Source organism: Botryllus schlosseri, chromosome 11, assembly GCF_051294905.1.
Source record: "Botryllus schlosseri isolate E-star chromosome 11, Bs_hap1, whole genome shotgun sequence".
Classification (NCBI taxonomy): domain Eukaryota; kingdom Metazoa; phylum Chordata; class Ascidiacea; order Stolidobranchia; family Styelidae; genus Botryllus; species Botryllus schlosseri.
The window spans coordinates 28,653,358-28,674,559 of NC_137246.1; the positions used below are offsets into that span (position 1 = coordinate 28,653,358).

The 21,202-nt window shown below is 40.2% G+C and overlaps 3 protein-coding genes across 4 annotated transcripts in view; 1 reads left to right on the top strand and 2 right to left on the bottom strand.

Moving 5' to 3' along the window:
• The window catches only part of LOC145449617 (sodium-dependent serotonin transporter-like), a 139,132-nt gene that overhangs the window by 36,095 nt on the left and 81,835 nt on the right, over window positions 1-21,202 (bottom strand). The window lies entirely within an intron of this gene.
• LOC145449644 (uncharacterized) lies at window positions 3,641-7,021 on the top strand. Of its 2 annotated transcripts, none has more exons than XM_080328041.1 (7): window positions 3,641-4,595; window positions 4,655-4,864; window positions 4,926-5,000; window positions 5,058-5,241; window positions 5,557-5,700; window positions 5,946-6,040; window positions 6,875-7,021. In XM_080328041.1, the coding sequence occupies exons 1-4, from the start codon at window positions 4,587-4,589 to the stop codon at window positions 5,127-5,129; spliced, it is 366 nt and encodes a 121-aa protein (XP_080184167.1). In that variant the 5' UTR covers window positions 3,641-4,586; the 3' UTR covers window positions 5,130-5,241; window positions 5,557-5,700; window positions 5,946-6,040; window positions 6,875-7,021. The 2 variants fall into 2 exon arrangements, with proteins under 2 accessions (XP_080184167.1, XP_080184168.1); XM_080328042.1 differs by having other exon boundaries at window positions 5,949-6,040.
• On the bottom strand, window positions 10,546-18,566 carry LOC145449636 (charged multivesicular body protein 4b-like). The gene is made up of 3 exons (XM_080328033.1): window positions 18,318-18,566; window positions 13,692-13,926; window positions 10,546-11,438 (listed from the first exon to the last, which is right to left on the bottom strand). Exons 1-3 carry the CDS (start codon window positions 18,524-18,526, stop codon window positions 11,232-11,234), a joined length of 651 nt encoding a protein of 216 aa, XP_080184159.1. The 5' UTR covers window positions 18,527-18,566; the 3' UTR covers window positions 10,546-11,231.

The following is a 21,202-nucleotide window of genomic DNA, read 5'->3' on the forward strand; positions in this document are numbered from 1 at the left end:
GTTGGTTTGCCTTTATTCTGGGGTTTGCGAAGATGTTGAACGTAATCAGCTTCCGAAATCGGCTGTGAGTAAGTCTGGGTAAATTTGCCGACCTTCAATTAGTAATCAGCTTATCAAATTCGGAGCTGGGCCACGGCAAATTGAAAATGGAGTTGCGCCCATAAACGGTGGGAAGCCACCGATTTGGGGTGTTTATATAGCTCAGTGGTGCAGTGCGCACCGGCTTTAGGCTGATAAATAAACTTGTCGGTGTGACACGAACATGACTTAACAATGTACAATTACGCTCCTTGCATTTTCGAAGTTATCCTCCTCCACCAGCTAGCCCTGTACCGTTAACTCTGATCATGTGGGCGGAGAGAGGATCAAAATTGTATAGTAATATGTGGAAGAACCAGTATTATTGACATAATTCATTGAAATCATATACCGACCATATGCATATAGTAAGCCCCCAGAAGTTGCATCGATTACACTACGGTGGGCCCAAAATTAGTGTTTATTTGTGAATGACGGGCTGAAAAAATGGGGCTTCGGACCTGGTTACAACTTACAGCACACAACCACATACTCCTGAACCGGATCGTGACCACCTCTAGTCGATAGACAAAGCTTTGCTGGTGTGACGTCATATTGATCGACAATGTGCTCATACCTCATTTTAAAATCAACTAGTGGGCGCTAACGAGCGTCCGGAATTTGTGTCACAAAAATATGGTAACCCTACGATAGCAGTGGCGGCTCGTCCTATAGGGCAACAGGGGCATTGCCCCACCTAAAATTCTGTTCAATAACAATTCGTTACCATTTATAGACGCACCGCAATCTATATATACCTAAAATCACAGCGAAAATCGTATTCTTCTTGTTCTTCCGCTTGTAAATGCCCATATATAGCGAAGTCTCTGCGAAAATCGAATTCTCTTCTGTGTTTTCGCTTTGTGAATGCCTAGCCGGGGCTTGCCCCGGTAGCGCTCATAACAAGCTTTCACTGTCTATTCTCTCAAAGCCGCGCACAATAAAGAAACAGTGATTTACTCTCTCCTATTCATAAAATTACCGAGCAGGTAGGGCAACATAGCCTGGTTGCCCCTAAGGTGTGATGTAACAATCGTATCTATATCTGAACTCGGTTACCGTCATATGCGTTTAGTCGACCTTTGCTGGTATAGGTCGATTTTGATGGTGTTTCACACCATGATAATTCTTGAAACTTGGTATGTCATGTCGTGATGGTGGTATTTAACACTGTCCTAAGTTTCAGGGTTTCTACTCAAAGTTTAGGGTAGTAATTCCGTTGCCGAAGTTGAGTATGTGCTGATCCGTCATGTATCGCAAACAGATTTTACTCAAAAGCCGGTATTGGTATCCATTGATTTTGACGGTGTTCCATACCGAGATCGGTCATGACATTTGCTACGGTAAGTCTTAATGTTAGTATCGAACGCTGTACCAAGTTTCAAGTTAGTCACTGAACTATGTTAGTGGTAATTTCGTTTCCTAAGTCGAGTGAGAGCTGACGCGTCATTTATCGCAAACATATTTTACGCAAAGCTGGTATTGGTCTCCATTGATTTTAACAATGCTCCTTAGCTAGATCCGCCATGAGCTTTTGCATGGTATGTCTTGATTTTAGTATCGAACGCTGTGCCAAGTCTCAAGGTTGGCACTCAATGATTAGGGCAGCAATTTCGTTATCAAGGTCGAGTATGGTATAGATGTGCGCTGATCTGACGCTTAGCCTACCTAACGCATTGCGGATTTCACGCAAAAGCCGGTGTATCTGTGTAAACGCTAACTGTGTTCCATACTGAGATAGGTGATGAGATGATCAGTGGCGGCTCGTCCTATAGGGCAACTGGCATTGCCCCACCTAAAATTCTGTTCAATAACAATTTAACCATTTATAGACGCACAGCAATCAGTATATACCGAGATCACGGTGAAACCCGCATTATTCTTGTGCTTTCGCTAACAAATGCCCATACATAGCGAAGTCTCTGCGAAAATCGAATTCTCTTCTGTGTTTTCGCTTTGTAAATGCCTAGCCGGGGCTTGCCCCGGTAGCGCTCATAACAAGCTTTCACTATCTATTCTCTCAAAGCCGCGCACAATAAAGAAACGGTGATTTACTCTCTCCTATTCGTAAAATGGCCGAGCAAGTGGGGCAACTATGCCTGTCGCCCTTAAGGTGTGATGTAACAATCGTATCTATATCTGAACTCGGTTACCGTGATATGCGTTGACTCGACCTTTGCTGGTATATGTCGATTTTGACGGTGTTTCGCACCATGATAATTCTTGAAACTTGGTACGATATGTCGTGAAGGTAGTATTTAGCACTGCTCCAAGTTTCAGGCTTGCTACTCAAAGATAAGGGTGGTAATTTCGTTTCCGAAGTTCAGTGTGTGCTGATCTATCATGTACATTGTACAGCAAACAGATTTTACTCAAAAGCCGGTATTGGTCTCCATTGATTTTGACGATGTTCCATACCGAGATCGGTCATGATATTTGGCACAGTAAGTCTTAATGTTAGTATCGACCGCTGTAATAAGTTTTAAGTTTGTCACTGAACTATGTGGGTGGTAATTTCGTTTCCAAAGTCGAGTGAGAGCTGACTCTTCATTTATCGCTAACAGATTTACGCAAAAGCCGTTATTGGTCTCTATTGATTTTAACGATGTTCCATACCTAGATCTGTCATGAGCTTTTGCACGGTATGTCTTGATTTTAGTATCGAACGCGGTGCCAAGTCTTAAAGTTGACGCTCAATGATGGAGGCAGTTATTTCGTTTTCGAGGTCGAGTATGGTAGAGATGCGCGCTGATCTGATACTTAGCCTACCTACATCATTGCGGATCTCACGGAAAAGCCGGTGTCTGTCTGTGCTAACCCAGCAAACACGAGATATATTCAGGACATGTTCGGATATCTTTTTGTTATCCTAATTATCTCAAAATTGTGTATGTGCATATCTTGTCCGGAAACGTATTTCGAATACATCTTTTTCTTATCCAACAAATTTCGTCAAAATGCCGAAAATATATTTGTGAGGAATCAAATTCGATTATTGTTTCATTTTATGGTATAATTTATCCATACTATCAATTTTATTGATGTTTTACTCTTATGGGGTGATATGTCACCATAATTGCCACTATCGAATCATAGCAATTTACATCGTTGTAAATTGCTATGATCGAATGTTTTTCCTTTTGTCACACGCCGCTTTCGCCTGATTTTGCAGATATTTTGATTCTTGGCCATCCCAAATTTTGGAATCCGAATCCATTACGGCTTCGGGCGGCAATTTGAAAGTCTAATGAATTCTGGGTAATCCGAAAAACTGCTGCCAAAATAATGCTATACTATTTGATAGTTCAATAGAAAAATCCTGCTACAATCCGACCATAGTAATTTACAACGTAGCTACGTTGTAAATTGCTATGATCTGACTGTCAAAGCAAATTCAGAATCCGGATCCACTCCGGCTACGCTGAAAACCATCCGGCTGCTCATCCGTACTCCGTAGTGTAGCCGTCTAGCCGTCGTAGCCGAGTGACTCAATGGCTTGAGGCACTTTCTCCCCACGCGAACAGCCGTTTCGGCGCGCAGATTTCAAACCGCCAGACAAAAGACAGAAGCGCTCTGATTAAATGGCGGCTTGCAGTGCAGATATCGTTGTCGTTTTGGTTTTAGTTGCGTTCAGGGAAATCGCAGTTAATTGAGGCTAATCCAAGCATATTTCTATAGAAGAATACCGAAAACTGCACTGTGCAAGGTAATTTATATATATATGCTTCTTATATAATCATAGTTGAGGACTTGAGGTAATACGATATAACTTCATAGAACTAGTCTAGTCTTTCTGGTAATGTGATGTCCACATCATAACTAGGCGGCTGTGTCTGAATATAATTCTGTGATTCATTTCAGATCAACTAATAAACTATAGAACTCGTGCGGTTAATTATGAGCACATTTTCTGGATATCAACTTACTCAAACCCTGCTTTAAGGATTTGGTGTAAATGAATATAGGTGGGTATTAGTCGATCAATAAATCGAGCAATCATTTGCTGTTGTGCTTTTTGTTGAACAAGAAAAACCGGTTGCTGTTGCTGTAATACATAAAAGCTGGAAAACGGATGTAGAAGTGATCTCATTGATTCCTAGCTTATATCTTATGAATTGTGAATTTTGTGAAATGGTTTGTATCTATAATAGTATTGCATGGCTGGTGGTTGCGTAAGAATGCAAATAGCACGGTAAGGCCAAGAACAAAAAGCAACCATAATATGATAATCGCAATTGGTCTCTGTATAAAAGATACAGATGAAATGCTCATCCAGTAAATTATAAACTCAGAATTAGCGTACTGTTTTCCAAGTGGGCCTACCTTGCCATCTACATTATCCATCTGTTTTAGATGTATGGAAGGTAGCTTTTAGTGATATAATAAAAGTTGCGGAGAGTAGTGGCTTGCTCACGTCTTTGTCATTGTCTGGACTGGAAATGAAGCGCAGCGGCCAGAACGAAAACGTCAGCTGAACAAACAATTTTTGAATAGTTCGGCGTCAACTGATGGTCAAGGTATACCCTTTTATTCTGTGCAATATGGTATATATATGTAAAACGTTTATAATTTGTAGATGATGTTTTTCCTGCAAGGAAGAAACGTAATCCAAGTATTCAGGTACAAGACATGCCAATTTCAAGAATGCGGTCATCTTATGATTCTGGCAAGCAGGAGTGACATCAAGGATGCTCGCAATGCAAGTTTGCCATCATTAGCGAAAAGTGTGTTCAAGAATGACATGATCTCATCATTGAATGTAACGGACAGAGATCTAAGTCCTGCAGTAAGTTCCTAGCACTTTGATGCGTTCTCGAATTTGAGAATAAAGTCTCGCTGTTTTTCAGATGCTCCTTCATTTGAAATCATCGCTGAACTACAAAATTTTGACCATCAACAACGTGGCCTGTCATAAAGTAATGGTAAGTTTATCACATATGAAGATTAATCCAACTTTCTAGTAATCGAATCCTTTTTAGCTTGTGCATCAAAGACATAAAGTTGCAGAAAAACGAGATGATGGATTTCCTCCGACGTCATATCGACAATGACTCCAAAGGACCTCAATCGAGTGCCCCAATTTTGCTGGAAGATATAATTGAAGATCCCTGTGAAACCTTGTCACAGCTGGAACACCTTTGAACGACGGCAAAGTCTGAACTGGTATGTTTTTGTTTCTCATTCGAACAAAGTGATTAACAGTCTAAATCAGGGGTGTCCGCCGACACCAAGGAATCATTTTCAGACACAGCAGGGGTCCTTTTCGAAATTAGTTCTATTATCAAAAATTGAATTGCCAATGTGATTTATTGCGAAATCGCAAAGTCAACCAAGCCTTTGATTAGCGTGACCATGAAATTTATGTTGTGGATGGTTTTATCTAGAATGCCCATAAATGTCATTGTTAATTCTGGTGCAAACCATTAATGCAAGGCAGTACCATCTGTATTGTGTACCACTAATATAATGTTGTTACAGGTAGCCGCTTTAATCGGAATCCGGGGTGTACAATTGCCGGAAACTGTCGAAAATATGATGACCAGCATAGCTGTGAAGAAAGTATGGGAATCCTAGTCTTGAGGGTCAAAAAAGCAAGAGTGACACTTGAAAAGACTATTAGACGTAAGTTATCAACGGTTATTGACGGAAATTGAACGTAATCAACGTAAAAAAAAGTTGAGCCAAAGCCTCGATTTTTCAACATTTTAATCGTTTGACGTCATATTTGGTAATAAGAATACTGATGTGCAAAGTTATCTACTTAAGTACTCTAGTTGTTGATGAGTTCTGCTCATTGTCTGATGGCTGATGTATAATATACCATGACTGGACAGTGGACATCTTCATCTAGTTATATCTCTTTTTAGAAGCATGCAGATCGGCTCATCCTGACCTCGAGATCCCAGATAAAAGAACTAAAGATCAGATTGCAAGATCTCTAACTGTTGCTGGATCTTGCAAGGTAATTTTGTTATTAAGTTTGATGATTGTGTGGTGTGACAGTTGTGTCTTTTATGATATTATTGGACTGTAAGTGAATTGTTCTTACCGCTCATCTTCAGAACATTGTATATCAGTGGTCCCCAAACTTTACGAGAAAATTTACGAGACAGGCCTTTGACAATTTCCCTCCGCGGGTCGCATTTGTCTCGCACGGGGAGAATAAAATTTAATTTGAATACCTCTACTTTATGTTGATTTACAAAATAATTTTAAGCAACTTCGATTTTGGTTCAGACAATAACCTGTCTAAAAAATTTTATACTCTGGGAATTAAAATATTCGAAAATTTCTGGATCGTGTGAATTTTTGGAAGGTACCTCGCAGTCATAAAAATTGTCTCGCAGGCAATTTGCGAACTACTGCATATATTTACTATGCCGTACATGGAATGAGCGATCATTATCACATCAGCCTCTCACAGGCAACTATTACCATATTAATATTAAAATGATAATGTAAAGAACAATCTTCACCCCGTGCCCAAACGATAGGTTTTGAAATCCATTTCCAGCAGCACCACCACTTCATAACGCCAATAGCATGAAAATCTTCTCTATAATGACAGGCATTACTGAACTTTAACAGGTTCTGGTTTCTCATCTTGAAAGCGTAACTGCGTTAATTACATCTTCAGTGTAAAAGTAAAGGTCATGTCGCTTTTGAAAGAGGGCTTGAAGTCTTTTGGTTAATGTAACTCAGATCACCATCTTATTTTACCCACAACCAAACACATAACGACTTCTGTTCTACAGTGATATTATCAATTGCAATAATTTACTCATTTATATTATAGGGTGGCGATAAAGAAGAAAACAGGAGCAAGGTTGTCATCACAGAGTCTGACAATTCCGACAACGATTTCGAACTTATGCTTAGGCAGCAATATTTGCTGAAGTGATTGCGCAGTTCTGTGCTGATTTAATACACGAACAAAGCCATGCATGATTTGTAAAATCATCAGTCAGTCTTCATTGATAAGGGCAGTGCAGGATGTGGCAGGTCCAGGTACCCAACTAGGGTCAGGGGTCACCTAGGGTCAAGGTTCATCTAGGATCAAGCAAGATATCATGACAATGTCATACAGGTATCTTTGAAGATATCCTATATATGTGCAAATGTGTCGACAGATTTATATAAACAATACATATGACTAGATATATTTTGAATTAGTTGAGTCATATACAAAATATATCTGCAATATATTCTGTGTTTGCTGGGAATCTAGTCTGCGTTCCATAACGAGATCGGTGATGATATTTCCAATGGTATATCTCGATGATCGCATGAAACAGCTAACTAAGATTCTCGGTTTGCATTCAAATATTCACATAATTTTATGTTCGCCAATGTGCATTTCACTGTGAAATTGTGGCCTTCAAACCATTTGCTTACAATCCCCTGTCAAATGCGATAGCTATTTCATTTTCGATGTCGGCTAACAGCTGATCATTCGATCAGCCTATTCCTCGATCTATTTTACTCAAAGTTCGGTGTTCGTCTGTTTGTATTGATTTTGACAGTGTACCATGCCGGAATGGGTTATGAGATTGCGAATGCTACTTCTCGATGATTTCATGTAACAGTATGCTAAGTTTACGGCTTTCATTCATGTATTTATTGATTAATATATTTTCCAACGGCGATTTGGCAGCAGACAGTAAGCCGTATGTGTTGCGTCACAATCTCCAGTTTCAAGGCCAAAATGTACTATGTTGTTCCGAGACCGAAGTTCCGAGGCTGCTGTCCTAAGTTCTTCAAAGACCATTCAAATTGATGTTCTGGATTCAATATGACAGGCCCAATCTATGAGATAACAATTGCGTATGTGTCCGAAGTCGTTGACCTTTGCAGTTAGGCTTACGCAATCTCTCGAGTTCCAGTCATTGGAATTAGTCTGGTCAAGTCAAGTGCGAACATGAATCGTATTGAATCTTTGCTCCGTACGTAGGCTAGTTTACGCAGTTGCCTTTAGAGCGAAAATTAAAGGTCTAGAAGACTACTCCTTGTCGCTTCGACATATTCCTGTCTTTTCATTGTATCGCATTTTTGTGGTGTATTGAACTGATAAAATTGCTAATAAACCAATGATGATGATGATAGAAATTGTCCAGTCCAGTGATCCAATCGTACGCCGGGTACCTCCGCTTTGGTTGCCTATCACCTGGTCGTAACTCGTAACCACCAGCTCAGTGGTCGTAACTCGTAACACACCAGGATCGTGTACGAAACACTTTCGGACGGCCTATCGATTTGCGTAATCTCTAACTCTACCATGAAATCATAACGCATGCTACTAAGGATGACCTAATAATTGATTCGTGGCATAGGGACGATTCTTAGTTCACGTACATTATGTAAAATAATCCTTTGATTAAAAAAAAAATGAATAAAACATTTGTTACCACACTTCAAGTCACGGCTCACCGGCAAACCTCTCGCGGCACCTACGTTAAAATCACTGTTGTCGGGAAATTCATGTGACCATCATATTAAAGTTACTTTTCTACGTTGGAAGACGCCCTTGTGACGTCATGTTGATAAAAGTCGCTCGCAGCCCTTGCCCCACCACCCGATATTGTCACGAGCCGCCACTGGAGATGATGATATCATGAAACAGTTTACTAACATCCTCGGTTTGCATTCAAATATTTAGTTTTATTTTATATCTCCAATGTCAATTTCACCGTGAAATTGTGGCCTTCAGGCCATTTGCTTACAATTACTACCCCTGTCAAGCGCCATAGCTGTTTCGTTTTCGATGTCGGCTAACAGCTGATCGCTTGATCAGCCTATTCCTCAGTAAATTTTACGCAAAATTCGGTGTTGGTCTGCTCGTATTAATTTTGACAGTGTACCATACCGAAAACGGTCATGAGGCTACTCGATGATTTCATGTAACAGTGTACCACGTTTTCGGCTTTCATCCACGTATTTATTCGGTGATTTATTTTCCAAAGGCGATTTTGCAGCAGACATATAGACACTATAGACCGTAAGCCGTATGTGTCGTGTGACAGTCACCGGCCTCAAGGCCAAAATCTCCTATGCTGTACCGGGACCGAATTTCCGAGGCTGCTATCCGTAGTTCTTCAGAATGATGTTTTGTATTCAATATGACAGGCCCAATCTATGAGATAACAATTGCGTATGTGTCCGAATTCGTTGACCTTTCCAGTTAGGATTATGCAATCTTCTCGAGTTATATAGTCATTTCCATTTCTGCAGATAATTAGTCAGGTATATAGTTCGAACATGAACCTTGTCGAATATTTGTTCCGTACGCCGTTTACGCAGTTACCACACTTCAAGTCACTGCTCACCAGCAGACCTCTCGCGGCACATACGTTAAAATCACTGTTGTCGGGAAGTTCGTGTTACCGTACCACCAAGTTACTTGTTTACGTTGGAAAACGCCATTGTGACGTCATCTTGATGAAAAGTCGCTTGCAGCCCTTGCCCCACCACTCGATATTGTCACGAGCCGCCACTGTACGATAGGGTTATTCGGAGTGAAAGTTGGCCTATTTGCAGACCTCCACGGTTCGTGTAGACAAGCAATGAAATGCGTATACAATAGGGTAGGCAATTCTTGGGCTGAGGACAACACTATAGTCCATTACGTTCGATCGTCACTCATTGTACGAAACCATTACAAGCGATTGTGCGACGTATAACAATGAATCAATTCATACCAAGACCAGAATGGCAATCGGCCCGAAATATCTTCTCGCTCTGAACGCTGGAAATGAACAACCAGACTTATTCTGGTTGTCAAATTAGGGTAATTGGAGCGAAATACCGGTAATCTAGTTTCTGGCTTTCCTGAAAATGCTACAGAACTGTATGCGTAACGAGCCCAGCTAATTGTACAGACAATTGCCATTCAGCCAATTCTCAAGCTCAAGAAAATGAACTGAACTTAATTTTTGTTGTATTTCCTATTTCCAACTTCTTTCGAATTCAATGATTCTGATCCAATTTGTAAAAAAAAACTGAAGCTATCATTCCAGTTCCAATCTATTTTGGAAAGTAAACTGTGTATTAAACTGTCTAATTCTGATTTGAAAAAATAGCTGTAATTCTAATTACAATCTAATCGGAAAAAACATGTAGCTATCATTCTAGTTCTAAAACAATTTGAAGAAAAAAAACTGTAGCTATCATTATAATTACAATAATCAAATATAAAAAAACTGTAGCTATTATTTTAGTTCTAATCTAACTTGGAAATAAAACCGTGTAGCTATAAATCTAATTTGATTTGAAAAAAAGAACCCTAGCTATCATTCCAGTTCTAATCAAATCGGAAAGAAACTTGCAGCTATCATAAGAAATATAACCCAATTTGGAAAAACATGAGTAGCTGTCATTCTAGCTCTAATCCAATTTGGTAACTGACTGACATGTCTCAAGCCATCAGCTGTGAGCGCGACCTCCGCAAATCATCTCACCACCGCAAAAATGTGAGAAAAGTTTCAATATATTTCATATCGCATAATAACCGTTTGTGGAGCAAAACCAAAATTCTAATGGAATACATAAATAGAAAAGTATAGAGCGGGCATTCCCGAAAACGCCAGCATCGATTGAAGCAAAAAGCATCAGCGGGCCGATAAAAGGCCAAATAGGCCGAACTTCAATGATAAGTGCCCCACCACAAGAGATGGTCATTAGTAGGGCCGGGCAAAATCGAGTACTCAGTGATTTGATCCCGAATTGAGTATCAGTAACTCATGAAGTTGTAACGGTATGGCTGATATACAAAGTTCGAATAAGTACCTTTTATGTGAGCATACAAAAAAATAATGCCGGTTGTAAATCATATGAAGACAATTTGGTATTTTTCGGACTTTGTGACAATGCTGTGGGCTGATCACAACTTCACGGAAGTATAATTTCCACTCACATTCGTAGCTTCGTCCTTCATGTTTCGTATGCTACGATACGACCAATCTAGGTTCCAAAGCTTCCATAGCGGGAAATAATATCGAAACTAAACAAGTCTTGTTGATAATCTAACTCTTAGTGGAAGGAGATATCGTATCAAACAGCACTTGAAGAATCCTCTCTCGTTACAATTAACACTCGATTTGGATTCAAGTACTCGAACCGTAATGCCCAGCCCTACTAATAAGTCCGCGAGTATCGTTTCAAGACGCCATCCAGTTCTCCAGCTCCCTGAGTTCGTCGTCCTCGTCCTTGGCGGCGGCGGGGGCAGCCGGGGTTGAGGTGGGGACCTCGGGGAGGTCGCTTGGGGTGGGACCCACGTCCAGGAGTTCGCGATCCAGGTCTTCTTGCTCCAACTCCTCCAACTCCGCCATGAGCTCGTCTTCGTCAACGTCAGCGCCGTAACCGACCTTGTGTTTGTATACAGAGATTTGTTATGATGTATTTCGACTTCATAACAACATAGCCTGTTCAAGTAGAGCCCAACCGATAACTAGCACATTCAGTGATAAACTTGATATCCAAAAGATACAACACCTAGCTCAGTAGTTCTTAATCTTTACTAACTTGTGGAACCGACACGCTAATCTGCAGTATTTCAGGATATTTTGAGCCACAAAAACAAAAATCTCCTCATTGCACATCTAATCCATTACTATAGATCAGTGTTTCCCGAACTTTTTCAGATCGCGACCTACTTACAATGCAAGTTTCATTGTAAGATCCACGATTGATATATGACCAAATGAATGAAAAGCGAAGTAATGAGAAAAGAAACAATGCAATTTACTATTAATGCAAAAGTCGAGCTTGCATATAGATATTACATCAAGTCTAGTTCCCAATGCCCAGTTCCATGGATATTTCGTACTCAAAAATATCCAGAAATACCCAAAATTGTGGTACATCTATTTTCGACCAAACGCCACTTGTAAGATATCAATTAGAAAATTGCTGACATTCCATAACAGCCAAAATCAGCCCTCCATGACATATTGAATAACAAACTGTAATGTTTAGAAATGCTTTGACCCACTGATGGGTTGCGAAGCACTGCTATAGTTCACTGGTGCACAAGATCACCAGAGTGTTAACCCTTACGAGGTGGGGCCATATTTTGCAGAATCGACCTTCACTTTTTAAATTCTCACCGTGACCCCACCAGGTCTTGAATCTGGGCCGTTCCAGTTTACAAGTGGGCGGAGTATAGCCCTCTACTGATTCCACCCTTGATCGACACCCCATGACATGTCTGAGGTTTTTTAATAAGTTTAAATAAACAAGCTTTTCCCAAAAAAAAATCTCTCTCTCTCTCAATTTCTAAGGCTGACCCTTAGGATGGCGTCAGAGAGAGGAATGTGATGCTTCAGTGCGTAGCCACTGTTGCCTGGTTTCAAACAAGCCGTCAACCATGGTTGTAAACCGAGCAGTTCGTCAGATATCGAAAAATGGAAAATACATATAAAATTTACAAATGGGCGTGGTCAGTGAGTGGTCATCAAGGTCAAGTTCGTGATCAAGACTCAGTCAGCCCCTACGGTCCGGTTTATGGCATAAAACAACGCGATATGCTTTCTTTTGTCATATCCAAGCATTTGCAGGCATAGTAAACCTGTTTATGACTCATATGCCGACTGAATTTGCACTTGAACTTGACCTACATCTTGAAAATCACTGAATCGTGACCAAAATTTACAAATCCCCCTCAGAAAACTCTCCAGAAAACGTTTTGATGCTTGAAACGGTGAAAATTTACACAGAAACCCGTACATGTCGACTTCTGATGTTCTGGCAGATTTTCCGACAATATTTCCCACTCGGAAAATATCCGGAAGTTTTAGGTGATAACCATATTTTATTTTATTTTTAATTTTTTGTTTATTTTTACAAACCAAAATTTTTAAGTATGGCACCAAATACATCGGAAAAGTCTCAGCTTTTCAAAAAACGTAGTACCCGATGTCTAGGGCGTGTCAACATGGAGAAATCGGTGTCTGAGACATGCCATATCATATTTGATACGCCCACCTCGTAAGGGTTAAGCGGGCCAGGCCAGACCATTATTATATGATTTTCACACAAAACGAAAACAGCATCGTATGATAAATATTTATTGCACAGTAGCGTCACTTCTGCAGTTCCCATTCAAAATATCAGTTTTAAATGTGAGGCTTTGCGTGTGTGTTCGTATCGTTCAATCGCTACCAGTTGCTCAATTTCAAATGAGCTCATAAATATTGCAGATAGAATCAAGATTTCAAAACGCTGGGGGTTCCAATTTCAAATCCTAAACTCCCCTGCACATAATTAGACTACCGATCGAGTCTAGCCTACCCTAATTGCCTGCAACTGCAATGAATGATGGCCAAGACCGACGTGTTAACATGAATCGTATCGGTCAGACTTGCTGCAAATCTTGTTAGATGACAATCAAATAACTACCGGTTTTTGGAGTAGTTCTAGTTCTAGTTACTTGTTTGGAAAAGCCACTAGTTTATGCAATTCTGGTACGAGTACTTTTGGAATTACTCGAGTACGATTCACACCATTGATAACTCCACATAAAGTAATACCTCGGTATCTTTTAAACCTTATCTAATGTCCAAGTAGAAGAAGTCATTTCTAAGCCATTTATAAAATGAGAAAAATGAAACAAAGCGTACCGGGCCAGCCAAGGCGTCGCTGATCTCCTGCGCCACGTCTTGTTGTTCGGCAATATCGTCCATGACGTCATGCACGTCGTCCGCCGACATGTTGCCGTGCACTTGCTTGAGAGCTTTGGCTCCGAGCTGCATGTTCTTGAAAGTCTGAGCGTTGACTGTCGCGTCTTGCAATGCTTCCACTTGGAACTCGATGTTGGAGAGAGTTCCGTCCACTTGAGCCAGCTGCTTCTCATACCTAAAGTACGAGAGATCATATTTGACATGAGTCTCCAACAAAAGTGGTCAAAGTATTCATCATTACTTGGGCTGGGCACAATGATTCCAGCACTCGATTATAAATCGAGTAATAATTGGAATGATTCGAGTCGAGTGGTGACACTTTTTTTCGAGCACTGAAATTATACGCTTTTTGCAGACTTGCACAAACTACAGGGTTTTCGAAATGCACAAGTAGAACTAGAATTTAAAACAATATTCTCTTTTAAAAATCCGCAACCAGAACTAGAACTATTCACTTTTCAAAGTCGCAACAAGAACTACCTACTTTTTAAAACTCTCAACTAGAACTACCCACTTTTTAAAATCCGCAACTACAACAAGAACTACTCAAAAGTCGTTAGTTAAATGACCGTCAACTAACTAAATGGGTAAGTCTGGCTCCTTGCCAATAAGAGTTAATCTATCGACAAAAATTATAGTTTCGATCCTTATTTTCGCTGTGGAATTCTGAAAACCTAGATTGGTCGCATTGCAACATACAAAACATGTAGTATAAAGCTATGAACGTTACGCATGATAGTTGGACATGGAATGACAGATCTGTGAATCGATCAACCTTTAACGCAAAGTGCGATGAAATAGCAAATCATCTTTACTTGTAGTAGAAATGGCATTATTGCTTTTTAGTACCATAAATGTGCTTATTTGAACATTCCACGTCATCCGTAATATTATGATGCCATAATTATTGATACTCAAATACTCGACTGTAAGCCTCTATAATATAATAATGAATTGAATTGACGATTTAAATTACTGCTCAAGTCAAGTAGAAATTGAAGGACTGAATGCAGTTAAGTAAATAGTTCCAAAAGTAGATTTGGTCAACGTGTCACACGCTATTAGCAGTTCAACAGAGGCAACTATGTACGCAATTGCAGGATCTATTTCAACCCAAAACGACCAATGACACTACAAATATGTAGGCTACAATCTTTAAAAATAGGCTCAATAACCATGATATCGGGCTATTTCATCCGGATGGCACGAAAATGTAACTCAAAAAGTGACGCAAGCATATCCCAAAACTATTTCTACTTTCCAAAATACAAAGGCTAATAAGAAAATAGTTTTACCAGTTTCGTCAGTTCAAGAATTAATTGTTGGTGAAATATTTTTGACTTGAGGAATACGGTACATTTAAAACTATGCTAGGTAATATCATAGAACTAAATCATGAACAGTATCACCTCACATTGACCCAGCGATAACCAGTTAAACCACACAATGGCGACTGAAATGAGCAATTTCAAATCAAATCCCCTTGACATTACTGATAGAAACAATGTCTGATCATATTATATTAAATTACATAGCCTATGTTAACGAAGAGAAATGCAGGGAACCCGTTTTCATCTTGGGATACAAATTTTAGCAGTAGGCCTTTCGTGACTCAATTTTCGTTCCACAGCAATCCTCGTAGAGATCAAAATTTAAAATTCGATAGTAGGCCAGGTACAGTTTTTCTCATGTACATGTACATTGTACAGTTACGGTACCACTAATGTGTTTTTCACCACACTGCATACCACCCAGGTCCTGAATGTCATATTCATTAGTTATTCCAATTTGGGATTATTACTATACCATAGCACAGGGCTGGCCAACCTTTTCAGCCAAAGGGCTACATTCGATTGACGAACTATTGCGCGGGCCACTAGCCGCGCGAAGCGCGAAAATTTTTCAAAGTTCATAGGTCAATAATATTTTCACTTGACTATATTGCGGGCCTGTTGTATATCGCTGGGCTCAGTTTGCGAAGACTGGGCTATTCGGCGCATGGACATATCGATATCGAAAGCTGCGACCAACATGCGTCAATAATTTCGTGTCTATACGTTTCATAGTCGACGGTCTTACTGCGAGCGCAAACGGAATGTCGCATAGGCTATATGTTGAACGACACTTTGTCTCGTAATCGCGAATATAGTTAGACTCAATCTGATGCATTAGGTATTCTTCCATTTTCACAAAAGGGCAACAATATTAAAAACAAGAAATCATGTGATAACATGTTGCACCAAGCTTGTAGAAAATTTTCACCTTTGATAAATCTATCACAAATTATTCTGCTTTATTGTAGTGTACGAAGATGTACCAATATGTGAATGGCTGATGGATCTGTCAATGTGTCGGAACTGATATTTTAGTCATCACATCTCAAGTGTTGCGGCCAGACTAATCAAATTTTTGGTTCGCCTTGCAAGTTCACAATCTGTGCAATCCATTTTTGATGATATTAGAAATTTCGGAAATTACCCCGCGGGCCACTCAAAACCTTCTCGCGGGCCACATTTGGCCCGCGGGCCACGGGTTGGCCGGCCCTGCCATAGCATCAGGGGCGTAGAACGTTCTACCCCCTTCCAGGCTCGATTCTATCCCGAAAATCCCAAGTTAACGCTACTGCTATAACAACAATTCTTCACGATATCGCCTAATTTCAATGTGCTGCGCGCGACGCTTTTTCTCGACGATGTCTCGTCTATGGAAGCGCGTCTATGCAAGCGTGAAAGGGGCATTGTTACATTATTCCCTCTCGGTGAGGATAAGCGATCAGCTCAATCCCTTTATTCTGAATGCAGTCGTCGAGCAATAATAACATTTGTCGTGTCGTTCACGCGTTGTTTTCTCATCAACAGTTCATTGTAAACGATAACGAACATTAATAACATGAAAATAACAACTTATATCTGAATGAAATCATGTTTTAAAGCAATCGCATCTGATTCGTGCTTTGCCGAACTCAAGCCTGTTCCCCAAAACAGCGTGAAGACACAATACATTCGATTCGCATTTTATTTTTGACACCATTGTTGTGCATTGTCTTGACCTCAATGACCATCTATACGTCATACTAGATTATGCCTTTCGTGATCGGTATCCCACCGGGACGCATTCAGCCTTCAATAGCCGCGCCGAAACTTGTTTGCGATTCCCTAACTTTGCGAATAAGTCATTATTCACACGCAGGTACAATTAGTATATGCGCCATATTCGAAATGAATGGAAGTAAAACGCCGAAAAGACGATACTCTTACACGTGAATTGAATCTTGTCAAAATTCATGAAGATATAACAGATTCTGCGCTGTGTGGATTGTTCGTCGTGAAATGTTGTTCTTGTATTGTTTCAAGGTCGAATTACTTATTTGAATGCAAATAAGATCTCCTGCACTGTCACCGGATGAGATCGTGCACATCGTAACATGATCCCCATGCAAGTTGTTGATTGCTAACATGATCCCTGGCTGTAGCTGACTTGATGATCTCCCGATCCCTTCGCTACAGCCTGGTTCTGAATTATATATACTTTTCTTTGTATTTATCTATCTGTGTATTATCAATGTTCATGGACCGAATAAATTCTCTATCTCTCCCCAGTGCAAGCTGTTGATTGCTAACTCGCTTTCAGTAATTAGATCTGCAAATTAGTTACGCTTTCAAAAGCGTACAGAAGTCGCTATCACAAAAGGTATGACGCATAGAGGCTCATTCTGCCCCCTTTATTCAGTTCTACCCCCTTTTTATCTCAGCTGGCTACACCCCTGCATAGCATCATGAATAGTGAGAAGATAATTACAATTCAATGTGATAGATACAATTGCAAAGCTTGATGTAGTGTTTTAACAAGATTGGTGTTTTAATCAAAACCACACTGTAGGTCTGTAGCAACATTTTTCATAGAATAAATACTTGTCAAGTATTCTGGATTAGGATTATAGCCGACTTAAAGGACGGTATTCTGGATCATACTCTCGCCTTTCGGTTTGACATTGTTAAAATTTTCGGTGCTTACTATACTGATGAATTGTCTTTTCGAGTAGACTAGCCAATAAATAGCCAGTTTCACCAGTTGCTTGGTTTTTGTAATTGTGAAGCTGCTATAACACCAACGAGTGGTTTTAGCTACTTCACCAGAACAGCAAATTGTATACTAAATATACAAGTCGAATTCTTCAGGTATCACTTAAAACGTCAGTGGTATCACAATAGTGGCACGCGTACCACAGTTTGAGAACCACTGGTCAAGAAGAAATCATTCAGACACAGTGATTTTAACGACAACTGTTATAGGCCAGAGCGGAATTGGTGGCAAACGTCACGCTCAACTTCCCATTTAATTCCTTAATTATTCTATGGAAGAAAGCCTTTTGTCACGCGCAACTTATTGCCGAAAACAACCACTAATTCCAGTCTGGGTTACAGGCAATGATTATTCGCGTTCAAATTTTAATCTAACAAGAAATTATACTGAACCGAATTTGAAGACAGCTTCCTTCACTAATATAGTTGAAATATCAAGTGAAACACACGTGACAATTTAAGCGAATCAACCATAATTACTAACCTCTTTTTCTTTTTCAAAGCCATGAGTGCCGCCCGCTTGTTTTTGGTTCCGTGTTTTTTTGCGGTAGTTAACTCATCTTGAATTTTTTTCTCCAAATATTCAGACTTCTTTTCAAGCATTTCTTGAGTTTCTTTCAATTTTTGAATAGCTTCCTCTCGCGACGGTGCTTTTTGCTTACCGCCACCAAACCATTTAGATATACCGCTCATCCTAAAGCCTTGGCAACACTAACAAGATAAATAAAATGGTTGTATGTTACGGTACTGAAATATGCGAAAGGTTTGAAATTTAAACCCGTCCCTAAAATCAGTAAAACTACGATCCACACAGACTAGTAGTTGCTGACGATTAACCCTGACGAGTGTCAAAGAAAAAACAGCTCTGGTTCATTCCAATATGAAGACATTATTCACTTCTATATTGAAGTCCTGAAAACTTCCCGAATAGGTTCGCAACAAGGCCGTATGTTATGCTTGATGATCAGCGATCACGTGCCTATGACTCGCATTGCGTCATTTACATTTAAAGCAACTGAAATATTTACTTTTGACAGAAATATCTTCGACTCGTGATCTTTGTCTTTCACGAACTATCCACTAATAATGAACGTATACTGGTGCAATCTCTATATTGCAACAATTAGGGTTACCATGCGTCCGACAAGATAGCGTCCGGCTTCTTGATCGGTAGGTCGTGGGTTCGATCCTGGCCGGGTCAGACCAAAGACCTGACCAGTAACACTGGTACCCATGCCCATGACTTCCCTGCTTGGCGCTCATGCATTACTGGGATAGCATGGCGGGGTGGTGCATGACTTAGGAAGCCGTAAAGGCTATATCTGCAATTCCTTGTCCAGCGGCATATGCACATCATGCACTCATGGTATGCATATGCACAGATCGTGTGTATGTGTATCGTGAGTCGGTGTATATGCCGCAAAAACATCAAGGACAAAAATAAACCACGTGCTTTCCTTCCTCCTTTAGGAGGATTTGTCCTCCTTTATCAGGGTTTTGAAAATGTCCTCCGAGAACGCCCAAATGTCCTCCTTTTTGAGAATTTTGGTCAAATTGACTGTGAAATTGGAGTGAGATACCGTAAATCAGCACCGAAGTAAAGCTCCGGCGGGCATTTTGGAGCCAAGTCAGAAAATTACCCTTGTTTTTAGTCAACCGACCAGGAAGTAAGAAAAATTTTCTCCGGAATTCTGGGTTTGAATATTTTGACAAACTGTCCTTCTTTCCCGATTCCAAAATATGGCAACCCTAGCAATATATCAGTGCACACATTTTATCGCAGTCTTATTTTGGTGTTTTCAAATGATGAAATTTTAATAATAAACTGAACTGAACTGAGCACAGGTGCACTAACGTCTTTTCATATGCTCTCTCACAAGTACAATGCAGTGTTGGGATCAAGTCACTACCTTCGAGTCACGAGTCATTTCGAGTCATTGCCCATTTTGACTCGAGTCAAGTCAAGTCATTCGATTTTCAAAGATGACTCGAGTCAAGTCAAGTCACTCGATTTTTGGAGGTGACTCGAGTCAAGTCGAGTCAAGTCAAGTCAAGTCACGAGTCAAGTCACAATTCAAGTCAAGTTGCCTTTTCGAAACATGGGGCATGATAACGTCATTGCATCTTGCAAGCTGTCTGAAATACAGATTGAGTGGTCATTGATTTTATACCGATGAACGAATATAGAGGTAAATATATACACGCAAGAAGGCGCTGTACCACTCACATATACATAGAACTGCTAGACCAAAGTTTATAGTTACCAGTCAAAATAGAGAATAGATACGAATTGACAGGATACAATACATTACCCATTCACAAATCGATATGATACAATTCGAGCCCTTGCCAATGGTTGAGGACTATATAAACTATATTCGAATTCAATTTCAATAAACCAAGAGGTTTGGTTACGGTAAAAACAGAGATTATTTACTTTGCTATACTAGTTTACGACAACGTAAGCTGTAAGCTTCGATCACTTCGTTTGCGGTCAATTTATTTGAGGGAGCAATGGAGGCTCAGTAAAACGCCCGATCATTAAATGATTGGTCGCGCTCACGGTTACACCAGCGTTTCGCGAACAATCCGGACATATGCAAGATACAATGATTTTTATCGACACCGATTACTTGATGACTTGAAATTGACTCGTGAATTTTGCTCCGAGTCACGAGTCAATCCATATTTCTGATTCGCCGAGTCAAGTCAAGTCAAGTCATTTTAGCAAAGTGACTCGAGTCAAGTCAAGTCATTCGAAAAAGGTGACTCGAGTCTGACTCGAGTCAAGTCATGACTCGAGTCATCCCAACACTGGTACAATGATCAAATTAGTTCGGTTCAGTTTACTTCATTGTTCATAATTTTCCTTTCAAAACAGCACAAGGTTGCGTTACAAAAAAAAGATAGGAAATAGTCGAAAGGACTTGGAGTAACAGGGTTCAGTCACAAGGTTCCGAGTCACAAAGTCTAGAGCAGTGCTCTTCAACCGGGGTTTTCGTACATCCTAGGGTGTACCAGAATTTTCAAAGGGTGTACCACTGGGATGGGGTGTACAGGGGTGTACCAGAACCGAATTACAACGAGCCGATGGCTCGCTATCACAAAAGCAGGTTTATGCGTCAGTACAGGTTGACGCACATGTTATTAATGAGCAATATGGCAGTGCTCTTCAACAGGATGTTTCGTACACCCCATCAGGGTGTACCATAATTATTGAAGTGTATACCATGGGGGTGTACCAGATCCACGTTATGATGAAGCGATGATATGATGAATATAGCTATCACAATAGATACGCCAGTTTACGCTTCAAAACAGATTGACTCGATGTTTAATATCGTACAATGTGATGTTATAAGCAAATGT

Excerpts from the sequence above, each read along its gene's own strand:
- LOC145449644 (XM_080328041.1), top strand. Across the intron at positions 4,865-4,925 it reads ACAGAGATCTAAGTCCTGCA|ATGCTCCTTCATTTGAAATC; the intron begins GTAAGTTCCTAG and ends GCTGTTTTTCAG. Across the intron at positions 5,001-5,057 it reads TGGCCTGTCATAAAGTAATG|CTTGTGCATCAAAGACATAA; the intron begins GTAAGTTTATCA and ends AATCCTTTTTAG.
- LOC145449636 (XM_080328033.1), bottom strand. The coding sequence starts at position 18,526 with ATGAGCGGTATATCTAAATGGTTTGGTGGCGGTAAGCAAAAAGCACCG. Across the intron at positions 13,927-18,317 it reads GCTTTGAAAAAGAAAAAGAG|GTATGAGAAGCAGCTGGCTC; the intron begins GTTAGTAATTAT and ends CTCGTACTTTAG. Across the intron at positions 11,439-13,691 it reads GCGACGCCTTGGCTGGCCCG|GTCGGTTACGGCGCTGACGT; the intron begins GTACGCTTTGTT and ends TACAAACACAAG.